The sequence below is a fragment of the Mesocricetus auratus genome, unplaced genomic scaffold (assembly GCF_017639785.1).
Source record: "Mesocricetus auratus isolate SY011 unplaced genomic scaffold, BCM_Maur_2.0 Super-Scaffold_100004, whole genome shotgun sequence".
NCBI classification, from domain to species: domain Eukaryota; kingdom Metazoa; phylum Chordata; class Mammalia; order Rodentia; family Cricetidae; genus Mesocricetus; species Mesocricetus auratus.
This window is the reverse complement of record NW_024429189.1, coordinates 58,725,617-58,750,669: the sequence shown is the minus strand read 5'-3', so window position 1 is coordinate 58,750,669 and position 25,053 is coordinate 58,725,617. Positions and strand designations below refer to the sequence as shown.

At 39.6% G+C, this 25,053-nt stretch overlaps 1 protein-coding gene across 8 annotated transcripts in view; it reads right to left on the bottom strand.

The window, feature by feature from the left end:
* Celf1 (CUGBP Elav-like family member 1) overlaps nt 1-25,053 on the bottom strand; it is a 77,629-nt gene that overhangs the window by 15,782 nt on the left and 36,794 nt on the right. For 3 of the 8 annotated variants that reach the window (XM_013121319.3, XM_021231986.2, XM_013121334.3), the window contains exons 2-11: nt 22,912-23,063; nt 12,511-12,698; nt 10,189-10,271; nt 9,779-9,827; nt 7,327-7,461; nt 6,388-6,467; nt 5,318-5,479; nt 3,290-3,365; nt 1,770-1,898; nt 768-881 (exon numbers count right to left, since the gene is read on the bottom strand). In XM_013121319.3, coding sequence (XP_012976773.1) covers nt 768-881; nt 1,770-1,898; nt 3,290-3,365; nt 5,318-5,479; nt 6,388-6,467; nt 7,327-7,461; nt 9,779-9,827; nt 10,189-10,271; nt 12,511-12,698; nt 22,912-22,982 — 1,087 coding nt within the window. In that variant the 5' untranslated portion in view covers nt 22,983-23,063. The remainder of the gene's footprint in view (nt 1-767; nt 882-1,769; nt 1,899-3,289; nt 3,366-5,317; nt 5,480-6,387; nt 6,468-7,326; nt 7,462-9,778; nt 9,828-10,188; nt 10,272-12,510; nt 12,699-22,911; nt 23,064-25,053) is intronic. The other 5 variants (XM_021231997.2, XM_021231987.2, XM_021231989.2 and 2 more) reach the window with 5 other exon arrangements.

The window sequence follows — 25,053 nt, the reverse complement described above, 5'->3', positions numbered from 1 at the left end:
TTGTTCATACAAAGCTGGAATATAGTAAAGTCAGTCCTAGAACAAGGGCTTATAAGATGGGAACACTTACTGAGCATGTTCTGTGTGCCAGGGACTGAACTAAATGTGCTCACCAGCCCTTTGCCTATGTTCTTATTTGTTTGTTTATTGTTTTCTTTTCTTTTCTTTCTTTCTTCCTTTTTTTTTTTTTTAAGACAGAGTTTCTCTGTGTATTTCTGGATGCCCTGGAACTCACTATGTAGACCAGCCTGGCCTCAGATTCACAGAGATCCACTTGCCACTGCCTCCCAAGTACTGGGATTAAAGGTGTACACCACCACCGCCTGGCATCAAACTTCTTAAGAACCCTTCAGGGCCGGGCGTTGGTGGCACACACCTTTAATCCCAGCACTCGGGAGGCAGAGGCAGGCAGATCTCTGTGAGTTCAAGGCCAGGCTGGACCGACAGCCTCCAAAACAATACAGAGAAACCCTGTCTCGTAAAACCAAAACCAAAAAAAGAACCCGTCAAAGTATTCTATTATTTCTACTTTATAAATAAGAACATGACTATTAGAATGATGATCCAAGGTTCCAACTAGCTAAGCAGCAGAGTCTGGGTTTACCACAAAGCTGACAAAATCATACATTTATTTCTAACTTTTCTTGGACCAAGGCAATTATTCTACAGATACTGGGTTAGTTTATGATGTATCAATTATTAAAAGTAACCAGATGACTGTATCAATTATAAAAGTAACCAGATGACAGCCAGGGACTGCCCATTACCTGCCAAAGAGCCAACGTTGAGGCCAGCTGTTGCTCCGGCTAATGTTTGCAGGGCTCCAAGTGAGGCTATAGGGTTGACAGAGTTACTGCTGCTGGAGCTCGGTGAAGACCCTGCTATTAGAAATCCAGGAGTTAAATTATCACTTGCCTTCTCTTGCCAACAGGAACCAAAGCACAAGAATGATCCTATCTAACTCTTCTATTTGCAAAAGGGGTTTTGCAATCACTGAATTACTGAAATAACATTTGAGAGTGGTTCAGTGGGCAAAGGTACTTGGCCACCAACCCTAAGGACCTGAGCCCCATTCCTGGACCCACAAGGTGGAAAGAATCACTTCCTGCAAGTTGTCCTCTGGCTGCGCCATAGGAAATGTGGTATGTGCACATTCTCACACTCACAAATGAGTACACACATGCACACACACACTATTTTTTTTATTTTAAATTGTATAGGGTGTAGGTGTATAAAGGTAAACATATATACATGTAAACATAGCTTGCAGAGACTAGAAAAGGAATCTGAATTCTCTGTAGTTAACAGGCTGTTGTAAGTTGCCTACTGTGGGTGCTAAGAACCAAGCTCAGGTATGCTCGAAGACCAGTACATGATGTTAATCACAGAACCACCTCTCCTGCCGAAAGAGTTTTAAATTTTTTAATGAAGAGCAAAAAAAGAAAAAAAATCCAAAAAGGGTGTGACCCACAAATCTTTAATCCCAGCACTTAGGAGGGAGAGGGAGAAAAATCTCTTTCAGGTTCAAGGTCTATACACTGAGTCCAGGACAGCCAGGATTCACAAAGATACACTGTCTCAAAACAACAACAACAACAACAACAACAACAAAAAAAACCATTCAAGACCTCTAAATCTTTGTTCGTAAAACAACCCACTTGTATATATGCTAATTCCTTTGCAAGCTGCATGCCCATCCCCTTAGCCTGTGTCTTCAAATAGAGGATATGTCCAAGGCACACAATGCTCCCTATTGGCTGGCCCCTTACCTGAACTGGTGAGTACGCTGAGGGGACTGCTGGATGTAGTGAGGGCATTGGTACCACTTGGTGTGTTCTGAGCTGCACTAGCTGCAGCAGCTAGTGCAGCCAAATTCTGTAGCTGCATTGCATTTAAACCTGCAATATCCAGAAAAAGACATAAGCCAGCAGATTGGGTGCCCAATGTTACTCCAGCAATGCCTGAAAACTGGTCCCAGACAAAGAGGAACTATTCTATGTAACAATATTCTTACTTTCTATATTTTTCATAGTATACTACAGGACTCCAAAAGAGCCAGCTATCATTCAGTAAGGAATTTTAAAATGCTGGGGTTCTAATTCAGTGGTATGGCACATGTTACCATGCACGAGGCCTGGGGTTCTCTCCCCAGCAGGGAGGAAAAGAAGAAACTTACAACCAATGCCTTACAGAAGAGCTTGCTAATCCAATAACAACGGCACTCTAAATGAGTACTAATACACAAGTGGGCCAAACTCAATCAGGAGCATACCTATCATGAGGCCAGAACTCAATGGGACAGTACAAAAAGCTACAGTAAAAATTAAGTTCCTCTTATATACATAGAGGTGCACTAAAGAGGTACAATGAGGTCTTGAAGGTTCCATGGGAGTAACAGCAAAGAACAGTAATAGAAGAAATAAAGAAATGCTGCCACTGTAACAGGAAATTAATCATCAGAAGATGGCAGGAAAAAATGTGAGGGAAAGAATTTTAAGTAAAACTTTGGTAAGAAAAACTTGACTACACAGAAAAAAAAAATCCAAAAGAATAAGTTTGAATTATGCTGTGGATTTTAACTAAAGGACATATAGACTGTCAGGAGAGGAAAAGGGGAAAAGTAAAAAACACTATACATTACAATTTAATAATTTCCCCAAACACAGAAAACTAAATTACCTAGGACAAAACCGTCAGTCCAACAACATGTCCCCTTTCTCAATGTATATGCTTAGCTACACTCCACTGCACAGGGTACAGGCACAGGCGCCTCTTCAGACTTTTCTGTTAGTCAGTAGCTCATGTCTGTCTTTAGAACTTCATTTTGCTACAAAACATGTTATTTATAATTCACATTTTCTATGTATCTTTTTGTTTTGTTTTGTTTCAAGACAGGGTTTCATGTATCTTAAACAGCAACAACAACAGTATGAATTTATAAACACAAAAACTTGGGTAAGTATTTACACAAAGTCACTAAATGTTACTTCATATAGGGCTCTTAAGAGTTTTCTCTGCATCTGAATGACCTCACCCTGGATGGTCCCTAAAGGCTCTTGGCCAGCTTCCTTCCCCAACTTAGAATGAGGTATACCAGACAACTTCAGATTAATGCAGCACCAACCACCAATAGGCTACATAACAGAGACAAGAAATTTGAGTCCCTAGATAGTCACCTTATGTAACGAGTGAAAAAGTTTTGGCAGACATGGCGCAAAACTCTCATTCTGAGGCAGCTAGGACTGCTGGCCTGTGTGCTGCTGCTCCTCTGCAGCACTTAAGTACTTACCTCCCATTGGGTGGAGGCTGCTCAGGGTATTGAGGTTCCCAGAGGAGGCAGTCTGCTGAAGGAGCTGCAAATAAAGCTAGACATTACACCAAAAAACAGAACAAGAGTGAGAGTGAGGGCTGGTTCTGCATCTGGGATAACTCTACAGCACAGCAAAGCAAGAGTGCAGAGGCCCCCAGAAAAGAAAGTCAAAGACAAGATCCCAAGCCAACAGAAATGCAAGGCTAATTAATGACTACACCCAACAAGAACAACATAGATAAAGCTCCAGTCCAGAAGACTGCTCCCTGGATAGTGAGTTAAGCTCATCTCTGGGCAGCAGAATACAGTACAGCAAAGAACAGAGAAATAAGCTAGAACCAAATACCAGCACATCTTATGAGTCATAGGCCATTTCTAGTTTCTTTCTATCCCATGTTCTCCTAGTGAGACCAACATATCATATGCTTTAGGTTGAAACATTGCTAGTTTATTTTATTATTACTTTGTTGTTGTTTGAGACAGGTTCAAGCTATATAGTGCTGGCTGGCCTTAAACGCAACATGTAGACCAGGCTAGCTCTGAATCCAGAGATTCACCAGACTCTGCCACCCTGGTATTGGGACTCAAGGAATACAACACTGCACCCAGCTTTCCACTTAACAATTTTAAATCATTATTGGCTCATATTATACTATTTTGTGTGTGTGGGGGGGGGTCTCTTTTATGTAGCTCTGGTTGTCCTAGAACTATGCAGACCAGGCTGGCCTCAACTTCAGAGATCTTCCTGTCTTTGTCACGGAGTACTGGGATTAAAAGCATCACCACACCTGGCTGGAGATAATTTTCATTCTGGTGGAAAACTACAATACTTCTGAACTTGTGTAATGTCCCTAGCTCTAAGAAATAATTTGCTATACTGAAACAATCTTTTATCTTTCTCTTATCTGATTTTAGACATACTAGTTAGATAAATTACTAGTTTTTACTTGTTTGTTTACTGGGCATCAAATTAACTAGAACTTAGTATGGGTTAACAGAAATAGTATCTTTCCTGTTTCCACACAGAATTGATTTATCTAAAGGAATGAGGAATAAATTAGTTATTCCTATGTGGACATTTCCAAATTATCCAACAGACTTAAGGATTTCACCAATTACAGCTTCAAAGACCCTCTCTTTCTGTCTGAGACAAAACTGGGCAGAATCTCACTATGCATCACAGGCTGACCTAGAACTCCAGATCTTCCTGCAATGGACTCCCAAGCAATGGAACTATAGTCATGTGCTACTATGCTCACAGATGCCCTTTCCTTTGTGCCTCAGAATTCTAATAATCCCCTGTGAGATTATTATTGACTATAAACTAAATAATCGATTAGAGCTGAATCTTCTTTTAGATTGTATGACTCAAAGTCATTGAGAAATCAATTATATGCAACAAATATATACCTGCAATTCTCATTTAATAGTATTCATTTTAAACTCAGGATCTTTCAGTCTGCTGAAAGATACACTCATCACACTTTTAGGGAAGACTCAATAAAAATTTTGATAAGCTGGGTGGTGGTTGGTGCACGCCTTTAATTCCAGCACTCTAGAGACCAGAGACAGGTGGATCTCTTGTGAGTTCAGGCCAGCCTGGTCTACAGAGGGAATTCCAGGTCAGCCAGAGTCACACAAAGAAACCCTGTCTTGAAAATAAAACAAAATAAAAAAGATTTTGATAATGCTCATCACATCTTGTAGAAAGAGACATGAAAAATGATGCTGAGTAGTAAAGATTTTCCTAAGCATTTCTCTTGGAGACAGGGAAACATGAGACATTTACAATCTTTAAATTGAAACCACAATTTCACTTTACTTGTAGCAAGTGTCTCAAGATTAACCATAAAGTAGAAAGACATTACTTAAATGACAGTCTAAATTTTTATGTAAAATCTGTACATGCCCAAAGTTGCAAATGTCACTGTTTGTTAGCTAGAGACAGCAGAAGAAGCAGCAGATGGGAGCTTGCACAGCCTGCAGAAAGCAAATCACACAACTCACTGCTAAATACTGGGGCCCAAGAGTGTTCAGACTAGCCAGGTTTCCCCACACAGATGCTGCACTGATCTGTTGCATCTGCTGCTGGAGCTGCTGGGCCATTCTCTTCTGTTCTTTGTCCTTCTGGGTATCAGCAAATTTTACCACCATGGGGGATGAGCAACCCTATGAAAACACCAAAACCAAAGCGTCAAACAAAATCCTTCTTTGGGGGCCAGGGAGATGGCTCAGTAAGTATAGGAGCTTATCAAAAGCTTGATGACCTGAGTTTGATCCCTGAAACCCACAGAGTGGAAGGGGAACCAACCCCTACAAATTGCCCTGATATCGGCATTTATGTTGTGGATAGACAGGAATACAAAGGGACACAGAATTTAAAACAACAACAAAAATTTCCTCCTGGGTTGGGGGAGAAAAATCATCCTTTTTGTTGATATGAAGGCTGCATTTTAATTTCTAATTTATCTGTCAGACACCACCTAAATGGCCTTTTTGATTGATAGATAGTAGTTGCAAAAGACTATTTCTAATAATCATTTTCTGTTTATTATTTTTAAAACAGGGAGGTCTTACTATGTTGCTAAACTTGGTTCTTAACTACTATGTTCAAGTGCTCCTCCTGTCTTAGCCTGAATCACTGGGTCTATAAGTATTCATCATATCCAACTCAAATATGCTAGCTGTTTAAAGAGTTATTACTTATTCTATATGTATGGGTGTTTTCTCTACTTGTATGCATGTGTACCACTTGCATTTATGGTGCCCAAGGAGGCAAGAAGAGGGTACTGAATCCCCTAGAACTGTAGCTACAGATGGTGTGAGTCACCATGTGGATGCTGGGAATCAAGCACAAGACCTCTGCAAGATCATCAGATACTCTAAACCACTTGAGCTCCATAATTTTAAACTTACTATTTCAGACCCTAAGGTAGACTGACTATGTTAAGTTTCAGGGTGATCTGGTGTTGTACATGCTGCTACACTTTGATTGATAGGCAGCTATCCCAGCACTGCCAGGCAAAGAAGTTTCCTGGCAAGGGATTTTTTTCCTCTTCCACCTGTCTGCTCCTTACCTCCATGGTTTGTGCTTGGTGCATTGCTTTGATAGCTGTCTGTGCCATGGTTCTTGTTGTAAAAGTCACAAATGCACAACCTGGTAAGGAAAGAATGATATTCATTTGTTTAGAGATTTATCTGTCAGACACTGACTACACATCTAACTTACTGTGTGTTAACTACCAAGTTAGCAATACAAGTGATACTTTTCATGGTTTCACAAGCTGGTACAGTAGATAGGCATGTCATGACAGAGTGCTACATGCTACCAAGGAACCACAAATAGGAGAGAATTATTGAGGGAGAAGTCAAGAATCCCAGTTATGCTAAAGAGCAAACATGAGGAGAAAATGGTTCCATTTTGGACATCAAGATTCTCAGCAATAAAGAGAAATTGAGAAGACAAAACTTCTTAAGCAGGACTGGGAGAACACAAAAGAGATCAACTGGTCAGGCATGGTGGTGCACACCTTTGATCCCAGTACTAGGTAGGTGGATCTCTGTGAGTTTGAGGCCAGCCTAGTCTACAAAGCAAAGCAAGGACACCCTGGGCTACAGAGAGAAGAAACCCTGTCTGGAAAACCAACAAGAGGGGAGAAAAAAAAAAATGAATGGAGAAAAACAAAAGGAATCAGCTGTTGAGAGGAATGACAAGATCAAGGTGTACAGCAAGAGGTAGCAGGCCCAACTTCTTTTTTTTTTTTGAGACAGGGTTTCTCTGTATTGTTTTGGAGGCTGTCCTGGAACTCGCTCTGTAGACCAGGCTGGCCTTGAACTCACAGAGATCCACCTGCCTCTGCCTCCCAAGTGCTGGGATTAAAGGTGTGCACCACCAACACCCGGTCAGGCCCAACCTCTTATCTATGGTGGCTTCATCTGTCTTCCACTAGTCCTGTTAAATAAGAGACTATAATTTAAGACGGGTATCTTTTTTAAAAGCTATAAAAATGTACCACCTCGGCTCAAGCCATCAGGTCCCCGCAATATCCGGCATTCTTCAATCTGTCCAAATGAAGAGAACATGACTCGGATGTCATTTTCAGTACACTTCTTGGAAATCATACCAATAAACAGCTTCCTGTCTTCCACAGCTAAAAAAGTAAAACACAAAAGTCTTGGACATTATCACTAAAAAGCAGTGTAGTATATAGTCAAGAGCCAAAGGGTTTCATTCCTGGCTGTGTATGATATGATCCATTTCACAGAGGGTTTTTCTCTCTATAGCCCTGGCTGTTCTGGAACTCGATCTGTAGACTAGGCTGGCCTCAAACTCAGAGATTTACCTGCTTCTGCCTCCCAAATGCTGGGATTAAAGCCTATTACCACCATCACCGAGCTCATCTCACAGATACCTATTTTTTTCTGTGTTCCATGTTAAAGATTTCTTAATTTATTATGTACATAGTGTTCTGTTTCCATGTATGACTGCAGGAGAGAAGAGGACACCAGATCTCATTATAGATGGTTGTGAACCAATGTGGTTGCTGAAAATTGAACTCAGGACCTCTAGAAGAGCAGCCAGGCCTCCTAACCACTGAGTTATTTCTCTAGAGCACACCCTCTCCTTTTAAATAATCTATTTAACTTTATTTTATGTGCACTGGATGGAGGTGTCAGATCCCCTGGAATTCCAGACAGCTGTGAGCTGTCATGTGGGTGCTGGGAACTGAACCTGGGTCCTCTTGAAGAGCAGCCAGTGCTCCCAATAGCTGAGCCATCTCTCCAGTCTTCATCTCACAGATTCTAAGACACTTTTCTTCCTCCCATAATTTTACATCAATGGTATAAAACTGTATTAGCAATTATATAGCAGCATTAAAAATGGTAACTTAACACTATACATATTTGGAAGCATTTATATAAAATACGAAGAATATATATTCTTGTTCAAGTTACTTCACCAATCTGTTTGATTAATAGATAGCAAGGTTACCACAAAGGCTAATCTTGTAGGTATAAAAATGCAAAGTTTTTGGTAACTTGCCATAAATATACTTAATATGTTTGCTCTTTCTAGCAATACCAGGTAAAGATTTTCATACTTGATATGACCAGGGAACAGAAGTCTCTTCATTGCAAACTTTCTACTTTCCCTTACCAACATTTTAAATTTTACTTACTTAAAATTTCCCTTAAACTGTGAATAGCTTTTGGTCTGCCTGACCGTCTTTCTATCTCTTTCTTTTTCTTCTGTGAAACAGGGTCTCTCTGCATAGCCCTCGCTGTCCTGAAACCTGCTATAGGCTTTAAACTCACCGAGATCCTCTTTTGTGTTTCCTGAGTGTTGGGTCATTTGTATTTCTAACTGAAACTCTTGAGAATTCAAAATTAACATTCTAGCCTCTGAGCTTTTCACACAGCATTGTTCTGCTTCGTTCTGTCTAAATAAACCTTTATGAGTCAGCTGCTGTCCAATTTTAAATGGATTTTACTGAAAAATCTGTATAATCCCCACAATTTCACTGAGGAAGACCAAGTCTTCGAGAATGGCGCTGAACATAGCTGCCAGTAGCATAGCCTCTGAGATGGTCTGCCTGCTTCTACACATCTTTTTCCTAGCTGTTTTGGGACAAATTCTCCTCTGAGTTCCCTGCTGAACTTTTTGTTCAGATTATGAACTAGTAGCCAGACTTGTATGTTCTCCAAGAGTTCAGATGTGGGAGTGAACCCACTACCAACTTCAATTTCTTTGGCTGTCATTATGTTTTGCTTTTACAGATGACACTTTAAGTCTGAGTTCATCCCCAGCTCCAAAAGTACCTGGGTCATAGCTTGCTGCTGGGCTGCAGTATCTTGGCAACTGCACTGATCGTGGCCTTGTCCCTACTGAGCTTAGGAAGCTCTGTCCTAAAGCACTAGCACGTCTCCTTTCCAGATGGTCCACTTTCCTCCTTAACCCTGTCCATAAGAAAGTATACTTTTATCAAGGACAGTCTAGGTTTTCTGTTTGTGGATATGACAGTTTTTAAAATATGGTGTCATGTGGCCCAAGCTGGCCGGAAACAGCTAAATGCTTGAAACTATACTGTATACTCCCACACCGGACTAATTCATCCTAGTATGTAGTATTTTTGTTAACTCTATTTTTCTCACTAGTTATCAAAACTGAGACAAAGGACACTTCTTGTTGTTGCTGTTGTTTTTTCATGTAACAATAGCCCTGACTGTCCTGGACCTTGTTCTGTGGACAAGCTGGCCTTGAACTCAGAGATCTGCCTGCATCTGCCTCCAAGAGCTGGGATTCAAGGCCTGTACCACCATCACCACCCAGCTCAAAGGAAACTTTTATAGCACAATTCAACACAAATATCATAATAGCAAAGCAAAGAGAAGAAAGGAAGAAAGAGGGAGAAAGAAAGGAAGAAAAAAGAAATCTCATGCAGAGAAGACCTTGATGTGTTTGCTTACCATTGTTCTTTTCACTGTCAGCAGGTTTCATCTGTATAGGGTGATGCATCTAAAAAGGAAACCCACTGGTATTATTCTCCAAACCCATTAACGGCTTTCAATAATACAAAGACTCTAAAGGGGACACCAAAACAACAGCCTTTAGAATTCTGTGATATCATGGCTGCTCAATGATCTTACTTACAAAATACAAGAATAGACAGAATGTGAGTCATGAGTTAAAATATACAAGACTCTTGGCAGCAAGGACAACTTTGGGTCTGACTTCCTTGAAATTTTCCCTTTATAGTCTATTTTCACAGCAATTACCTTTCCTCCAAAACGCTTTCAACTATGTGCTCGACATGTATAAGCATGCCCCATGCACAAAAACGGAAACAATGCCATTTTTACTTATAAGAGTCTCTTACCCCAGGGAGGACCTTCATGTTGTGAAGAGCATTCTGAGCTTCTAAAGCAGCTTTGCGGGTGTAAAATGTAACAAAACAGCACCCTGAACAAACAAGATTTTACAAAATCAAATCAATGCCTTGAAAACAGGTAATTCTTAGAACATTTCTATCCCGACAATGCTGTAGAACTTCAAGAGAGGAATGAGTTTATTAAACCTGGAGTAGGAGGAGAAGGGTGTTACTTTTTTTTGTTTGTTTTGTTTTTTTGTTTTTCAAGGAAGGGTCAAGAACTCACTCTGTAGACCAGATTGGTCTCAAACTCAGAGATTCACCTGCCTCCTGAGAAGGGGATGCTATTTTTTAAGCATCTTTATTGCTCTAGCCTATTCTAGCTCTGGGCTGTCTCTAGAATCCTTGTAATCATTAGAAGTCCTCTTTTGCTTCTGTAACTTCTCTGGAAAAAAATCTTCCTTTTTTTTAACTGCTTGAGATAAAAATTTCATCTAGCACAGGCTAACTTTGAATTTGGTTTTAGCTAAGGATGTCCTTGAACTCCTGCCTCCATGTTCTGAGAACTGAGATTATAGTCTACACAACCATGCCCCCTTAACAAATGTTATGCACCATTCCACTTAACTAATCCTACCACAAACTAGGTAATATGCTGAGGAACAAGACCTAGTTACAGTCTCTATTCTGGCAGCATGGTTTCTTGGGAACTCCTTTTCTCTCTGCTTGCTCAGAACAAGCCATTTCTGATATCACAGCCAGTCTTTAGATTTATTTATTTGTGGGTTTTTTGTTTATTGTTGTTTTTTTTGGGGGGGTGGAGTTTCTCTGAATGGCTTTGTAGACCAGGCTGGCCTCAGACTCAAAGATCTGTCTGCCTCTGCCTCCCAAGTGTTGGGACTAAAGGCTTGTGCCAGCACCACCCAGTTTAAAACTGTTTTAGGACTGGATTTACAGTCTGTTGTAAGCCACTGTGTGGATGATGAGAATTGAACCTGGATCTTCTGAAATAGCAATCAGTGCTCTTAACTGGTACCATCTCTCGAGTCTCTAGTTTTTGACCATATGCTTCAAACATAATTATCACTAAATTATAAAATTACTGAAGAACTTTAAATCTACACTTGTAGAATTCCTGATTCTCGTCAGATAATTCTGCTTCTCACAGCACTTGAAGATCTTATACTTTGTTTAGTGTCTGTATTAAGAGATAGAAAGGTCTTAAAATCTTGTGCTTCAATGTTCTGATATTTGTATATTCTCTTGAAATATAATAGCGTCCTCTGATATTATGCATTAATTTTAAATTAATGTTGTATAACCAGACATTTCCAGAAACCACAACTTTTATTTTTGGTTAGCTATTCCATGTGGAAAAAATTCATCTGTTTTTAGAGTCTAACTCATTAACTTGTGCACATATGACAGTCATACTCCTCACGTCTGTACTGGAGAATAGCTTTAACAAAGAGTCACTCTAAAATTGAACATGGGGAAAATAAGAATATGTTTGTGTACAAGCAAAGCTAATGTTGCCACTTAATATTGGTCTCCAAAATGCACGTGCTGCTGTGATCCCTGGAAGAGTCTAAACTTTCTTTCCCTATCCATTTTGTAGGCTACCACCAACAAATCACTTAAATTAAGCCTTACTCAGTTGATCAACTGTCCTGTAAGGGCTTCTATAGATCAGCTTAATCTAGTCAAAAAACCTCATGTGGCTAGTTATTTACTATTTTAAGCATTCCATTCCTAGATCAAATGAGACACATAGCTCTGCGAGCACTTACACAGGACTGCCCAGGTGCATTTTACAAATCCTCATGTGTTCACCTTAATATTTTATTTTTAAGCCATTAATGTGTTTGAATTAGAAAATATAGCTGATATAAAAGGACACCTTTCCCCATACAGCCACAGAAATACCCTGATAACCAGAGATAGAATATATAGTATATCACAGGAATTAAAAATATATCCCAGCTGTGTGTGACCAATGCCTTTAGTCCTAGCACTCAGGAGGCAGAGACAGGACCTCTTGAGTTCAAGGCCAGCCTGGTCTATATAGCAAGATCCAGGACAGCCACCGTTAATACAGAGAGACCCTGTCTCAAAACAAAACAAAAATAGACAAACAAAACAATTATTTGCAGTGTTAAAATACCCAAAATACCCTGTCCAGCAAGCATGTTGTAAAGGGGCTCCTACCAAGTTTAACCTTTGAGTTCAATTTCTGAGATTGACATAATGGAGCAAATCTAATATTTCAACTTGTCCTCTGACCTCCATATATATGATCCATAATTTAAAAAATAAAATAAAACACCTCACCTTTGCTCTGAGGAGGGTTTTGGCTCCTATCCCTTAGGATGTTGATTTCATAGACAGCACCATACTGCTCAAAAAGCTCCCTCAAGTCCTTCTCAGACCAGGTCCTGGGAACCTGGCCCACAAACATCTTGATAGCATCGAGATCTGGTTGGTCTGGGTGGTCCAGGGTGCCGTTCATTTTCTTTGAGCTGCATGAGATAAAGGGGGAGAATATATATAGTGTACCAGAAGGGTTATTTTTTTGTAAAGATTTTCAAGTACTTTCTGAAAACATAGGAGAAAATCTACTTCATTCACTACCTCCACTTAATTTACCTGAATTCTAGTCTGTCCAATCTACTAGGTATCAAACTAAATTCACCATTCTGATTAAGACATATGGAGTTTTAAAGAAACTGACCATGCCACTTACACCTTGTCTAATATAAAAATTCCCAGAACTTAACAAACTGAAGATCCCAAAGATAGATCAAGTTTTAATAATATTTGAGTACAGCTAAACAAATCTCTTCTTCAATTTTACTTGTATGTGTGATAAGGATATTCTTATGCAAGAGCACTATGTGCATAGTTTGGAGGATCACTTTTTGGAGTCAGTTCTGTCCATTCACTTTGATGTGGGTTCTGGGGATTGAATTCTTATTGTCAGACTTGTACAGTAAGCACTTTACCTGCTAAGCCATTTCATCATCCTAATAAGGATTCTAAAATGTCTATATAGTAACAAAGGATTAATGATTACAGATAAGAGTCAGGACTCTTTAACATAAAGATAGACAATATCATTTTACCAGATCTTAGAACAGATCCACTTAATTTCCAAAATCCAAACTACCAGAATACTAGCTTTAAAGGGGGCTGTTTCAAACAGTGCTTTACCTCTTATTAAACTGACAAAATGACTGTGATGTAAGTTCCTAGTTATTTTTCTAAAGTGTGTAACCAGTACTTGCTGTTTCTCTGAGACTTTGCATTGGATTCCCCAACTACAACTATTTCAAATTCTACAAAATCTTCCAGTCCTATCATACCTAACACTCCTACTTTAATACCTGTATTCCTATCCCGTAAACTGTTAGAAACTTAAGGGTATTCTTGCATCACAAACATTTTGTCAGTCTTTCCCACTATTTCAAGATCTTCACTTAAAATTTAACATCCAAACCTAACAACTTAAATTCTCAAAAGCTATCAAGGAATGCTAAATTTATGAAAGCCATTTACCTCTATGCTTTAATTTAGAAATCTTTTGTAACTTAACAACCACAAAGGGTACTTTTCATATAGTTACTGGAAGAATACTAACACATATGTGTGAGTCAGATGCAGTGTACATGCTTGCAATTCCAGCATCTGAGATGCAGAAGGACTGCCTCAAGTTCTCAAGTTCAAGGCCAGCCTGGGTTACATACAAAGCTCATATCTCTCAAAAAAATTCAAAATGACACACAGCCAACACTTACCCCTGTACTTATGGTTCTTTGTATTTCTCCATTTTAATTAGTTGGGGATTTCTAGGATATAAACAGTACTAAATTTCCATCTCTATTATATAGCTAAGATCTTTTAACAACATCTAGCTTTATCCAACCTTCCCAAGGACTGATAGTTCTTCAAAGGTAGTATTGGGAATGGAACTCAGGCAAGCATTCTACCACTAACTTGTATCCACAGCCTCCCTGCTAATTCTTAGCTATATGAGATGGTTCATAGCTATATGAAATGAAGAAATTTCTTTCTAAGGGTTAAAAAAAATTCTCCTTTTTCAAAATAATTTTTATGTGTATGGGCATGTGGTGTCTTTAGCTATCCTGAGACTGAAATTACAGACAGTTGCAAGATGCCATGTGGGTACTGACAACTGAATCCAGGTCTGCATGGAAGAGCAGTCAGTCAGTGCCCTTAACCACCAAGCCATCTCTCTTGCCCTTGAAATTCTTTTAAGCAATTAATCCCACCACCAAAAATGAGTGTTATACAGCTATCATATGGAACATACTCATAACCCTGACATCTGGGAGGTAAAGACAGGAAGGTCAGGAATCCAGGAAGAGCTTTGACTACAGAGATGTGAAGCCAGTCTTGGCTCTATGAGAATGTGTTTCTAAAAAACAAAAAAGAATAGCTATCACTTCCTATGATTATACAACTGCCATAGAATCAAACTATCCTCTTTTGTTGTTGTTTTGTTTTTCAAGACAGGGTTTCTCCATATAGTCCTGCCTGTCCTGGAACTCACTCTGTAGACCACCAGTCTGGCCACCTCACAGAGATCTGCCTGCCTCTACCTCCCAGGCACTGGGTAGGATTAAATGTGTGTGTGAGCCGCCACCACCTGGCCAAGCTATCCTCTTAAAAAGTTACTTTGGAAGCAAATAGGGAGATGACTCAGAGGTAAAACAAAAGCACAAGGATGGAATATTCAGTACCTATAGAAAAGGCCTGGCACACCAACACAGGGAACAGACAGGAGGCTCCTGCAGGCTGACTTGCCTGGCCACGCTTAACCTAACTGACAAGGTATAGGTTCAGTGAGAGACACTGTCTCAAAATAATATTAACAATAGCCAAAGATACCTTTAATGGCAGCACTTGGGAGATAGAGGTCAGCCTGATCTACATAGAAAGTTTTCTGCTCAGCCAGGGCTATATAGTAAGACCTTGTCTCAATAAATTAATTAATTAAATTGAAAAATAAAACCATGAAATAGAGAGTGATACAGAAGGCACTCTCTGGCCTCCACATATCCATACATGGGTGTATATATACACCACATACATGCTGAAAAACCTACTTTGGAATACACTGTCTTATTGGTTTTCCTTTACATTGTTAATTTAAAGCTGTGGACAGTGCAGACTGGTGGCATACACCTGCACTCCAGCACTAGGGAGGAGGCAAATCCTGAGTTCAAAGAAAGCTAGGGCTACACAAAGAAGCCCTGTCTGAAAACAAAGACAAAGACAAGAGGGAGTGGAAGGGAGGAAGAAATATGGCAGGTCATTATAAAAATACAATTTTTAGCATTTTAACCTTACTGTCTCAACAGAAACCAGGTTTCCATGATTTAAAAAAGGTACAACTGAGTAGTGAAACAAGTGACATTTCTTACAACATAACCCTAATAACTTTATTAGCTCCAGTAGCATTTCATTAAAATGTTGCTAATCTTTCGTGTTTGTTTTTCAGAGAAGAGCAACTGAACCCCAGTGGTATTCAGGATATGTTTTAATAATAAGCTAACAACTCTTCCTGCAGAGGCAGAGGTTTATTCATTTATATTACATTAGAAGCTAACCACATGGGCTCGTCATTTCCTCCCACATGCGCATGCCTTTTCTAACTTTACAACATCACTGATTCAGTTAGAAGCAAAAGCATGGTTAATATACACAAATTACAATTTATCTAAAACTGGCAGAAATTCAGGATTCTAAACAAACCCCTTCCTCTCCAAGTTCTCTATATTGCCCTCTTTTAGGGGTGGGAGGAATATACTGGAAGGATTGAGCCCAAGGCCTTGTACATGCTAGGCAAATACTCTGTCACTGGACTATATGCCTTCTTTTTACTTTGAGACAGTCTCGCTAAGATGCCCAGGATAGTAGCTTTGAAAACTTACTTAGTAATACAGTGATTCTCAACCTGTGAGTCACTTCAGGGTGTGTGCGTGTGTAATCCTTTCACAGGGATCGCGTAAGACTATCAGAAAACACGGGTATTTATATTACAATTCATAACAGTAGTAAAAATTAGTTATGAATAATGAAAACAATTTACCACAAATGAGGAACTGTATTAAAGAGTCACAGTACTTAGGAGGGTTGAAAACCACTGCCGTATAGCATGGCTGGCCATGAATTATGTGTATTTCTCCTGACTTTGACTCCCTAGCGCCTGAGACTATGGGCCTTTACCACCAGCTTCAAACTCTTCTCTATTTCTTCAAGTCCACCCCTACCTAGCATTCAGTAGGAGAAAGCAGAAGCAGATCAATCTCTATTGAGTTCCAGGCCAGCCAGAGGTACACAGTGAGATCCTGCCTCCAAAAAGTTAATTCATTTGATTAAGAATCTTTTAAATGGCTGGGTGTTGGTGGCGCATGCCTTTAATCCCAGCACTCAGGAGGCAGAACAAGGCAGATCTCTGTGAGTTTGAGGCTACCCTGGTTTACAGAATGAGTTCCAGGACAGCCTCCAAAACAATACAGAGAAACCCTGTCTCGAAAAACAAACAAATAAAAAATCTTTTAAATGCAGTCAGTAAGATGGCTCAGTAGGTAGAAGCACCTGCCGCCAACTCGAGTTCAAACCCCAGAATTCACATAGTAAGAGAGAACCAGATCCTACCACACATTGCGTATACACAAACATGTACAAATAAATGTATTAAAAAAAATTGGGGGGGCGCCACAGCTGGCTCAGTGGGTAAAGGCACTTGGAAGTTCAGCCAGGGAACCCAAGTCCAATCCCTGGAATCTACATGTAGGAGAGCATTTACTCCACATAAATTATATATATTCAAAATAAGTAGATTCAAACTTTCTCGACTGTCATTGATGTGAAGGGACGAGCAACAGTAAGTAGTCTTCCATTCTCCTTGTACATATACATTCATTGTGCATGTTGTCCTTAAGTAGGTAATCACTGCATTAAAAAGTCACCTGAGAGTAAAGATGGAGTTCAGTGCTCTCCTACCATCCCTAAGGCACTGGCCATGGTTCCCAGGTAAGTAGATAGGTGGGTAAGTAAATAAATAAATGTATGTTTCCCTAGAGGTTAATATCACCAGCCAGCGTACTTGTCTAGTGTGCTGAAAACCAAGTTTCACTCCCCAGCATGATGGGGGCTGGAGAGCAGACGCTGAAGAAATGACTCAGTCACTAAAGTGCTTGTTGTACAAGCATGGAGACCTGAGTTCAGATACCAATAACCATGTAAAAAGTCAGGCATGGCGGAGCTCTTTTTGTTTTTTTTTTTTTCTTTTTCTTTTCTTTTCTTTTTTTTTTTTGATGGAGCAGTTCTGATCCCAGCACTGGGGGACAAACAGATAGATTCCAAGGTTCACTAATCTAGTCAGTCTAGTTGAAACATGAGTTTTGGATTTAGCAAGAGACTTTCTCTCAAAGAATAAGGCAGAGAGATAGAGGAAGACAACTTGATATCAACCTCTGGCCTCCACATGCACGCACACAGGTAGGTAAAGCACTTGCACAGCCAAGCACAACCATGCATGCACGCACACACACTGAGCCCCCAATAAGTTTTCAAAAGTTTTCATTGTTCATCTTTGTCACTCACCTGTCAGTATCAGTTGATTTCCCTTTGCTCATAACACAAACAGAAAAAGTCTTCAGACCTTTTTCTAGCAAGCATAAACTCACATTACATTGTAAATTTAACCATCACCCAGTCTTAACAAGTCTCCCCAGCTTATGTAAATACTGTGCTATGGAGGAGGGGAAAGAGAAATGCATACAAAGTTCAAGGACTTAGAAAGAGAAGTCCGTGTTATGTTCCAGGTATTTCTCTAGTGAAAACAAGACAGAAAATGTGTATGATGTGTGGAAATAATTTTAATTTGGATAAATGGAGAATTGTCACTGGGTACTAGAAAAGGCTATCAATAAAGGTTTCTAAGTCATCAGCCTTTAATAGCATAGATGATAATCTAACTTTGAAGTATTCCTCTGCCCTGAGATTTGGAGAAAATGTCAAGGTTTTAGTCTGTAATTATCTTCCTCTACCCACTCCAAAAAACAAAACAAAGCAAACATGCTCTTACTATGATGTTAGAGCAACACCAACACCACAATTATATTGGTTCTATGAAAGACTGAGCAACAATTTGCCTTGGAGAATAATACTAAATAAGTGAAAACACTACACACTCAACAAATCACTTAGCAGATATAAAAATTCTATGTTTCTGGGTATGGTAAAAGCAAGCCTTAAACCCAAGCACCAGGGGGGATCAGAAGGCAGGCAGATCTCTGAAGTTCCAGGCAGTCAAAACCACCTGATGAGATACTGTCTCAAAAAAAAAAAAAAAAGAGGGGGTGGTGATATGGCTAATGACTTGACTTTATTTGGAGGAATATGGGCTGAGGATTTAAGATGAAAAAAGAACTGGGCAAAAGGACATATGGCATGTAGGACTGAAAGCCTAGGTATGATGAAGAATGAGGATAGAAAGGAAGAGAAAACATACTTGGGAGTGAGAACACAGAAATCAATAAAAAGGGTGGGGCAGAGAAATTATCAGGAATCAAGATCGATAAAGATATATGTTGGAGAGACCCAGAAGATGGAATTCCTGTAACACACGAAGAGCTTGAATTTTATTCCTAAATCTTTTCTTCTCTTTCCTTCCTTATGTTTATAAAACAGGGTCTCAAACATCCTAGGCAGGTCTTGAACTCCCTATGTTGCTAAGGATGATCCTGAACTTCTGATTTTTCTCTCTAGCCTCTAGCTCCTAACTGCTGGGATTACAGATACATACTATCACTCTCTTGCTACTCTAAACTTAACTAAGAAAATTATCAGATTTTTCTCTTTAAAAAATACCTGGCAGGCCCAGGCAGTGCCACTGCACACGTTTGGTCCCAGAACTCACAAGGCAGAGGCAGATGGCGCTCTGTGAATTTGAGACCAGTCTGGTCTTCAGAGTGAGTTCCAGGATAGCAGGGCTACACAGAGAAACCCTGTTTTGGGGGAGGAAAAAAAAAAGCAAAACAAGTAAAAAAACTCATTATTAAAAAAACACAATAAAATCCAACAACAAGACCCTGGCAAGCCAGCTGGGAATGTTCACATCTGCAATCCCATTACTGGGCAAGTAGAGGTAGGTGCATCATGAGTTTAAAGTCAACCTGGGCTATATAGCCAGACAGTTTCAAAAACTAAGAACAGAGTGAGCCAGGCATGACAGTACATCTCTTTAATACTAGCACAGACAGCCGGGCGGTGGTGGCGCACGCCTTTAATCCCAGCACTTGGGAGGCAGAGGCAGGTGGATCTCTGTGAGTTCGAGGCCGGGCTGGACCCATAGCCTCCAAAACAATACAGAGAAACCCTGTCTCAAAAAACCAAACTAGCACGGACAAAGGCAGGTAGATGTTTGTGAGTTTAAGGCTAGCCTCATCCACACAGTGAATCCCAAGCCAACCAGGGTTACAAAGTAGCAAAGGGGGGAGGGAGGGAGGGAGGGAGGGAGGGAGGGAGGGAGGGAGAGCGCGCGCAAGCATACATATGTATACTGGGAATAATTAAGAAGAAATAGCCAGTTTATGGAATTCCAAGGAGGTAAGGAAGTCATGGTTCTAATACAGACAATTTGGGAAACTGCTTTTCTATAAGGAAGCTCTCAAACACAGAGATGTCCAATAGACAGGTTTAGAACATTATGGAGCTTGGAGTATTTAAAAAATATAGAGTCCTGAGAAACAGAGAGGCTAGAAAAGGGGATTATCAATGAGAGAACTAGATAGTCTTAGGGTCTAACCCTTGGAGAATAGCATAACTTAGCATGATCAAAGAACCAAAGACACACAGCAGAAGAACAGGAAACAGGGTATCTAGGATCCCTGGAGCTTTCAAGGCTCTTTTACCACTTGTGTTGTAAAAGAATTTTGAAAAATTATACACTGATCAATCACATTCCTAGACAAAATTATTTTACTCACAAATCACTGACTTAACCTCTGGTTAAAAGTATTGCTTCAGTGAATAATTCAAGAGGTGGCAAGCATGCACCAATCTCAAGAATGCTTTATCCTGGGTCAGAGGTAGAGTGCTTATCTAGTATGAACAAGGTCCTGAGTTTTATTTCCAACAGCTCCTGCATGCACAGGCAAATGCACATGCACAGACATGTAATGCACGTGTCCTTCATTGTAAGCTCCATTCTGTGGTGGTGTGGATCTAAGGGCATGCAAGTTTAAGCTACTTGTTGATACCTGGTCTAGTATACCCCCAATAAAAAAGAATATTCAGTCCAAGGTTGACATCAATTATCTTCAGCAATCAACTCATGACCTCTCTCAACTGAGCTCCTCAACTGTAGAACAGAGGTAATAGCCAAAGAACTTATTAGCTTTATAAAGCTTTGGTGGAGATGGGTCACAAAACAGATGCAAATGACTTTGGATTTAAAAAAGTAACAATCCACTCTGGTTAATTTAAAACACCCACATTAAATCCATTTGCTTCAAACTACAATATACATTAAAAACTATACATTATACTTAAAATACAGTCTTAGACCTTATTTTATCATAAAAACTAATCTGGATTTTTAAGTTCCAGGTGATGTTCATGTAATGGTTCTGTCACAGTCTTTGCAGAATGGTGAACTGGGTTGAGGCTAGTAGTTCAGTTGGTAAAGTGCTTGGAAACCCCAGGTCTGATCCCTGGGGCTGTATAAACTGAAAGTAGAAGCACATGACAATCATCACAAAGCTCAGTAGGTAGAGGCAGGAGAACCAGAAGTTCACCAGTCTTGCCTACACAGAAAATTAAGGGGCCAGCTAGGGATACATGAGACCCTATATGAAGAACAAGGAAAGGGAAGGAAGGGAGAAGGAAAGAGGCTGAATGGGTATAGTATAGCTCAGAACACTGGTTTGCTCAGCAAGCTGATTTCTAGTACAAAAAGAAAAGGCCAAAGAACAGAGAGGAAAGGAGCTGAGAGAAAAACACTGGAATGTTTAACAACAGACAGTAGCAAAGCACAAAAATTTGTAGAACGCAAAGGTAATTTGAGCTATAAACTCCAATTTTAGCTAGTATATATTCTGAGATATGGGCATACTTGGTGTGCTGAATCTCTTTTAATTTATTTATTTTTATTTTATGTGCATTGGTGTTTTGTTTGCATGTATGTCTGTGTGAGGGTGTCAGGTTCCTTAGAACTGGGGTTATGCACCACTATGTGGGTACTGGGAATTGAACTCAAGACCTCTGGAAGAGCAGTCAGTGCTCTTAACCACTGGCCATTTCTCCAGCCTCATGCTGAATCTTGATGGTAATACTGCAATTTGTCCTTCTAACTACTGCTAAAATAACAGTAATAGTAAAGGGCACATTGAACTTACTATTTGGAGGACTATAGAGAAGGCATACAATCCATTTCAAAAGAGCAATATGACTAACTTAGAGATTCGCAAAATTATCTCACACCGCTCTTGGAGGTATGATTTGAACAGGGAGGCCTAACAAAGATTCACACTAATAACTTTCACCTAGAGAATGTTCTCCTGCTAACATTCTTGGCTTTCAATAAAGGTACATTTATTTGATGTTCCAAGATATTCTGAACTTGGTTAAAGTAACTGAAATAATACAGAATTCAGGTTTTTGATAGACATCAGGGGTTGGAAATGTGATCCTTCTTTACAAAGTTCAGAACTCAGGGTCAGGTTAACATTTTGGCTAGCTGACTAACAATCAAAACTGATCTAATTTTGTTTTACTGGGTTTTGTTTTGGATGGGGATAATCTAATATTACTGAAATTGCATACTGAACTGTATTTTCAATTATCCAGGAAGTAGGGGGAGAAAATTAAGGTTCATAATTATAGTTCACAGGTCAACACACTATATAACACTACACATACAATACTAAGTAATACCATACCTAACTACCAGTTTTCTCTGTGACAGGAGCTTCAGAGTATGATAGTTAAAAATCAGCAGTGCATGGTGGTACATGTATATAAACCTAGCACCACAGCAGCTGTGGTAAAGGATCATGAGACCAATCTGAGCTATATAGAAACAAGGGCTGAGGATGATAAGGGTGTTTGCCTAATCTGAGTTCTATGCCTGGCAAAACCGAGCTTCATGGCTCATGCCTGCAATCTCATCACCCAGAAGAGTAAGCAGGAGAATCAGAAGTTCAAGGTCATCTTTGGCTACTTAGTGAGTTCCATACCAGCCAGGGTTACATGAAACCCTCTCTTTAAAAAAAAAATAAATAAATAAAAACAAAAACAATGAATAACAAAATGCTCAATTCCCAAAGGATTATTTAATAAAAATATTACATACCCAACCCAAAGCAATAAAGCTACAATTTAAAACACCTTGAATCTGTTATATGGCCAAACACTACAGTTTGAAGAGATTAGAGTCAGCACACTTGAACTGATGTTGCTAGTCATATATCAAGTGTACCTTCATGCCAAGATTTTAGTTACATCCCAGAAGCAATTAGCACTTATGAGAATTAGACTAAATAATTAAGAGAATTAAATGTGGGCTTTTAAATTTTTTTCTTCTCTCTTTTAAGGGACCGGTTTCACCTAATAATAATAATAATAATAATAATAATAATAATAATAATACAGCCCAGTTCCCTCTGCTTATGATAATAATTAGACAACAAAAATACTTACACAGGACTGGAATTCAAAGAGCAATGATCCACCATCATTTCTGGAAGGAAATCCAACTTAAACGCAGCCATCACCTCACTCTCCCCTTCAGAAGCCAATGATAATAACTTGCTGCACTTGTCTGATCCACAAATACACACAGCTTTAGCTTCCTGGGCCCCACAAAAAACACAAAGTGGAAACGGAGCTCAGGGAAACCAGCAGTAAGTGCCACAGAAAGAGGCAGGTCTGGGGATGGGGCAGGGAAAGGGAGTACTGGACTAAAATGGGGGATCCGGCCATGTGAAGGGAGGCTCAGCCCAGCACACAATGAAAGTGCTGATGCACCAGGCTTGTTTTGTGTGATTTTCCCTGGCGAAGCAGTACTAAGTGCACTGTCAGATAAATAGTGTGTCAGATTCATGAAGATAGTGTAGCCAACAAAGCAGAAGAAACACAAACTTGTTTCACATCCTCCAAAATCCTCCCTGTAAATCAGTATTTATGATCCCACAAAGCCAAAATTACCTGAAGGAAAAAGCAAACAGGAAAAACGCAATGACAACAACAACAACAACAAAAAAGTAACCAAGCAAGAAAAACTCCACTTCACTTTTATATGGTTCAAAAATGTTTTTTTTAAGAACTGGGTTGTTGGCCTTGGTTTTAAACTTAGTTTCCATGTGTCAAGATAGCAATGAGCACAGTTCTTGAGTACAAATTAATCCCAGAACAGTCACAAAAGGAACAGTAAGGCCAACAGAAGCAGGCGAGAGGCAAGCTGTTGTCAAACTGGCCACTAAACCCTGCTGTTCACCAACTACTTCCACTGGTCCTGTTCTCTTTAATAATGTTGAGAGTAAAGTGACAAATCAGCCATTTATCCGACAAGCCTTCAAAAAACTCTGGTTCACTATCACTCATTAGATAGTAGGCAAAATTTCTTTACTAATTCTGAATCTTAACCTGCCACAAATTAAAAGGAACAGGAATATTCTGCCTCATTAGTAGAATAGTAGGAAACAACTTTTTTTTTCAAGTTTTCCGCTGGCCCTTCTTTTTTTTCTTTTTTTTTCTTTTTATAGACAGGGTCTCACCATATAACTCTGGGTGTCCTGGACCTGACTATGTATACTGGGCTAGCCTCAAACTCAGAGATCCATCTGTCTCTGCATGCACCACTACTCCTAGCATCTGTGGGCCTTTCTAATGAAGTAACAAACAAAACCCACTAGTGATAATAATGAAAAAGAGCTCGGTCTATTAGGGACACAAATTCAAAACACAGGGGAAGGAGACAGTAATGTAGGATTACTATCTTTTACACTCTTTAAGGCCTAGGGGTATAATAGTCCAGTGGAAGACTTACCTAGTATGTGTAACAACATGGGTTCAATCCCTAGTACTGAAAGGGGAAAACACTGTTGCTAAAACCAAGAATGATGAATTCATGCATAAAATTCCATTGTGAGTGAGCTTTTGAGATGGATATACTTAGCAATAAAGGCAGATGTGTGCTCCCTTCTCAATTTAGCTCCACATCCCTCTAAACAACAAATGGTGGCATTTCAATATTTAGGCAATGATTCTAAAACCTAGCTCTGAAAGTCCTCAAATTTCACAGGCTTCCTTTCCATTTTTATTATAGAATTGTCTTATTGCAATGATTTCACTTCATCCAAGTTCAGTTCTCAATAATGGAAACTTTGGAAACTGTTATATTCGGCTTATAAAAGAAGTAAAATGAAGTGGAGATGGTGTTATAGGCCTGTAATCCCAGCAATTAGAAGATAAAGGCAGGATGATCAGTTCAAGATGAGCCTCTGACGCACTGTAAATTTCAAGGACTGCTAGGAATACAAAGTCCCTCATGTCTTAAGCAAACAAGAGAAAATAAATTCTAAAACCATAAAAGGAAGGACAGTATTCGACAAGGTGACTTCAAATTTATAGTCTGTAACAATGGCTAACCTCTATCCACACCTGACCCAAGAAAGCAGAAGCTAGGTTTTCTCTCCAAAGTCCACATACTGAACACTCCACTTCTAGAACTGTAACAGAATAATTTTTCTATTTTGTCAAAAACTGGGTTCTGAACGTCAATTTTGGAGATGGAAGCACAAGAAAATGTCTACTAAGGAAAGGCCACAAACAATACACAGT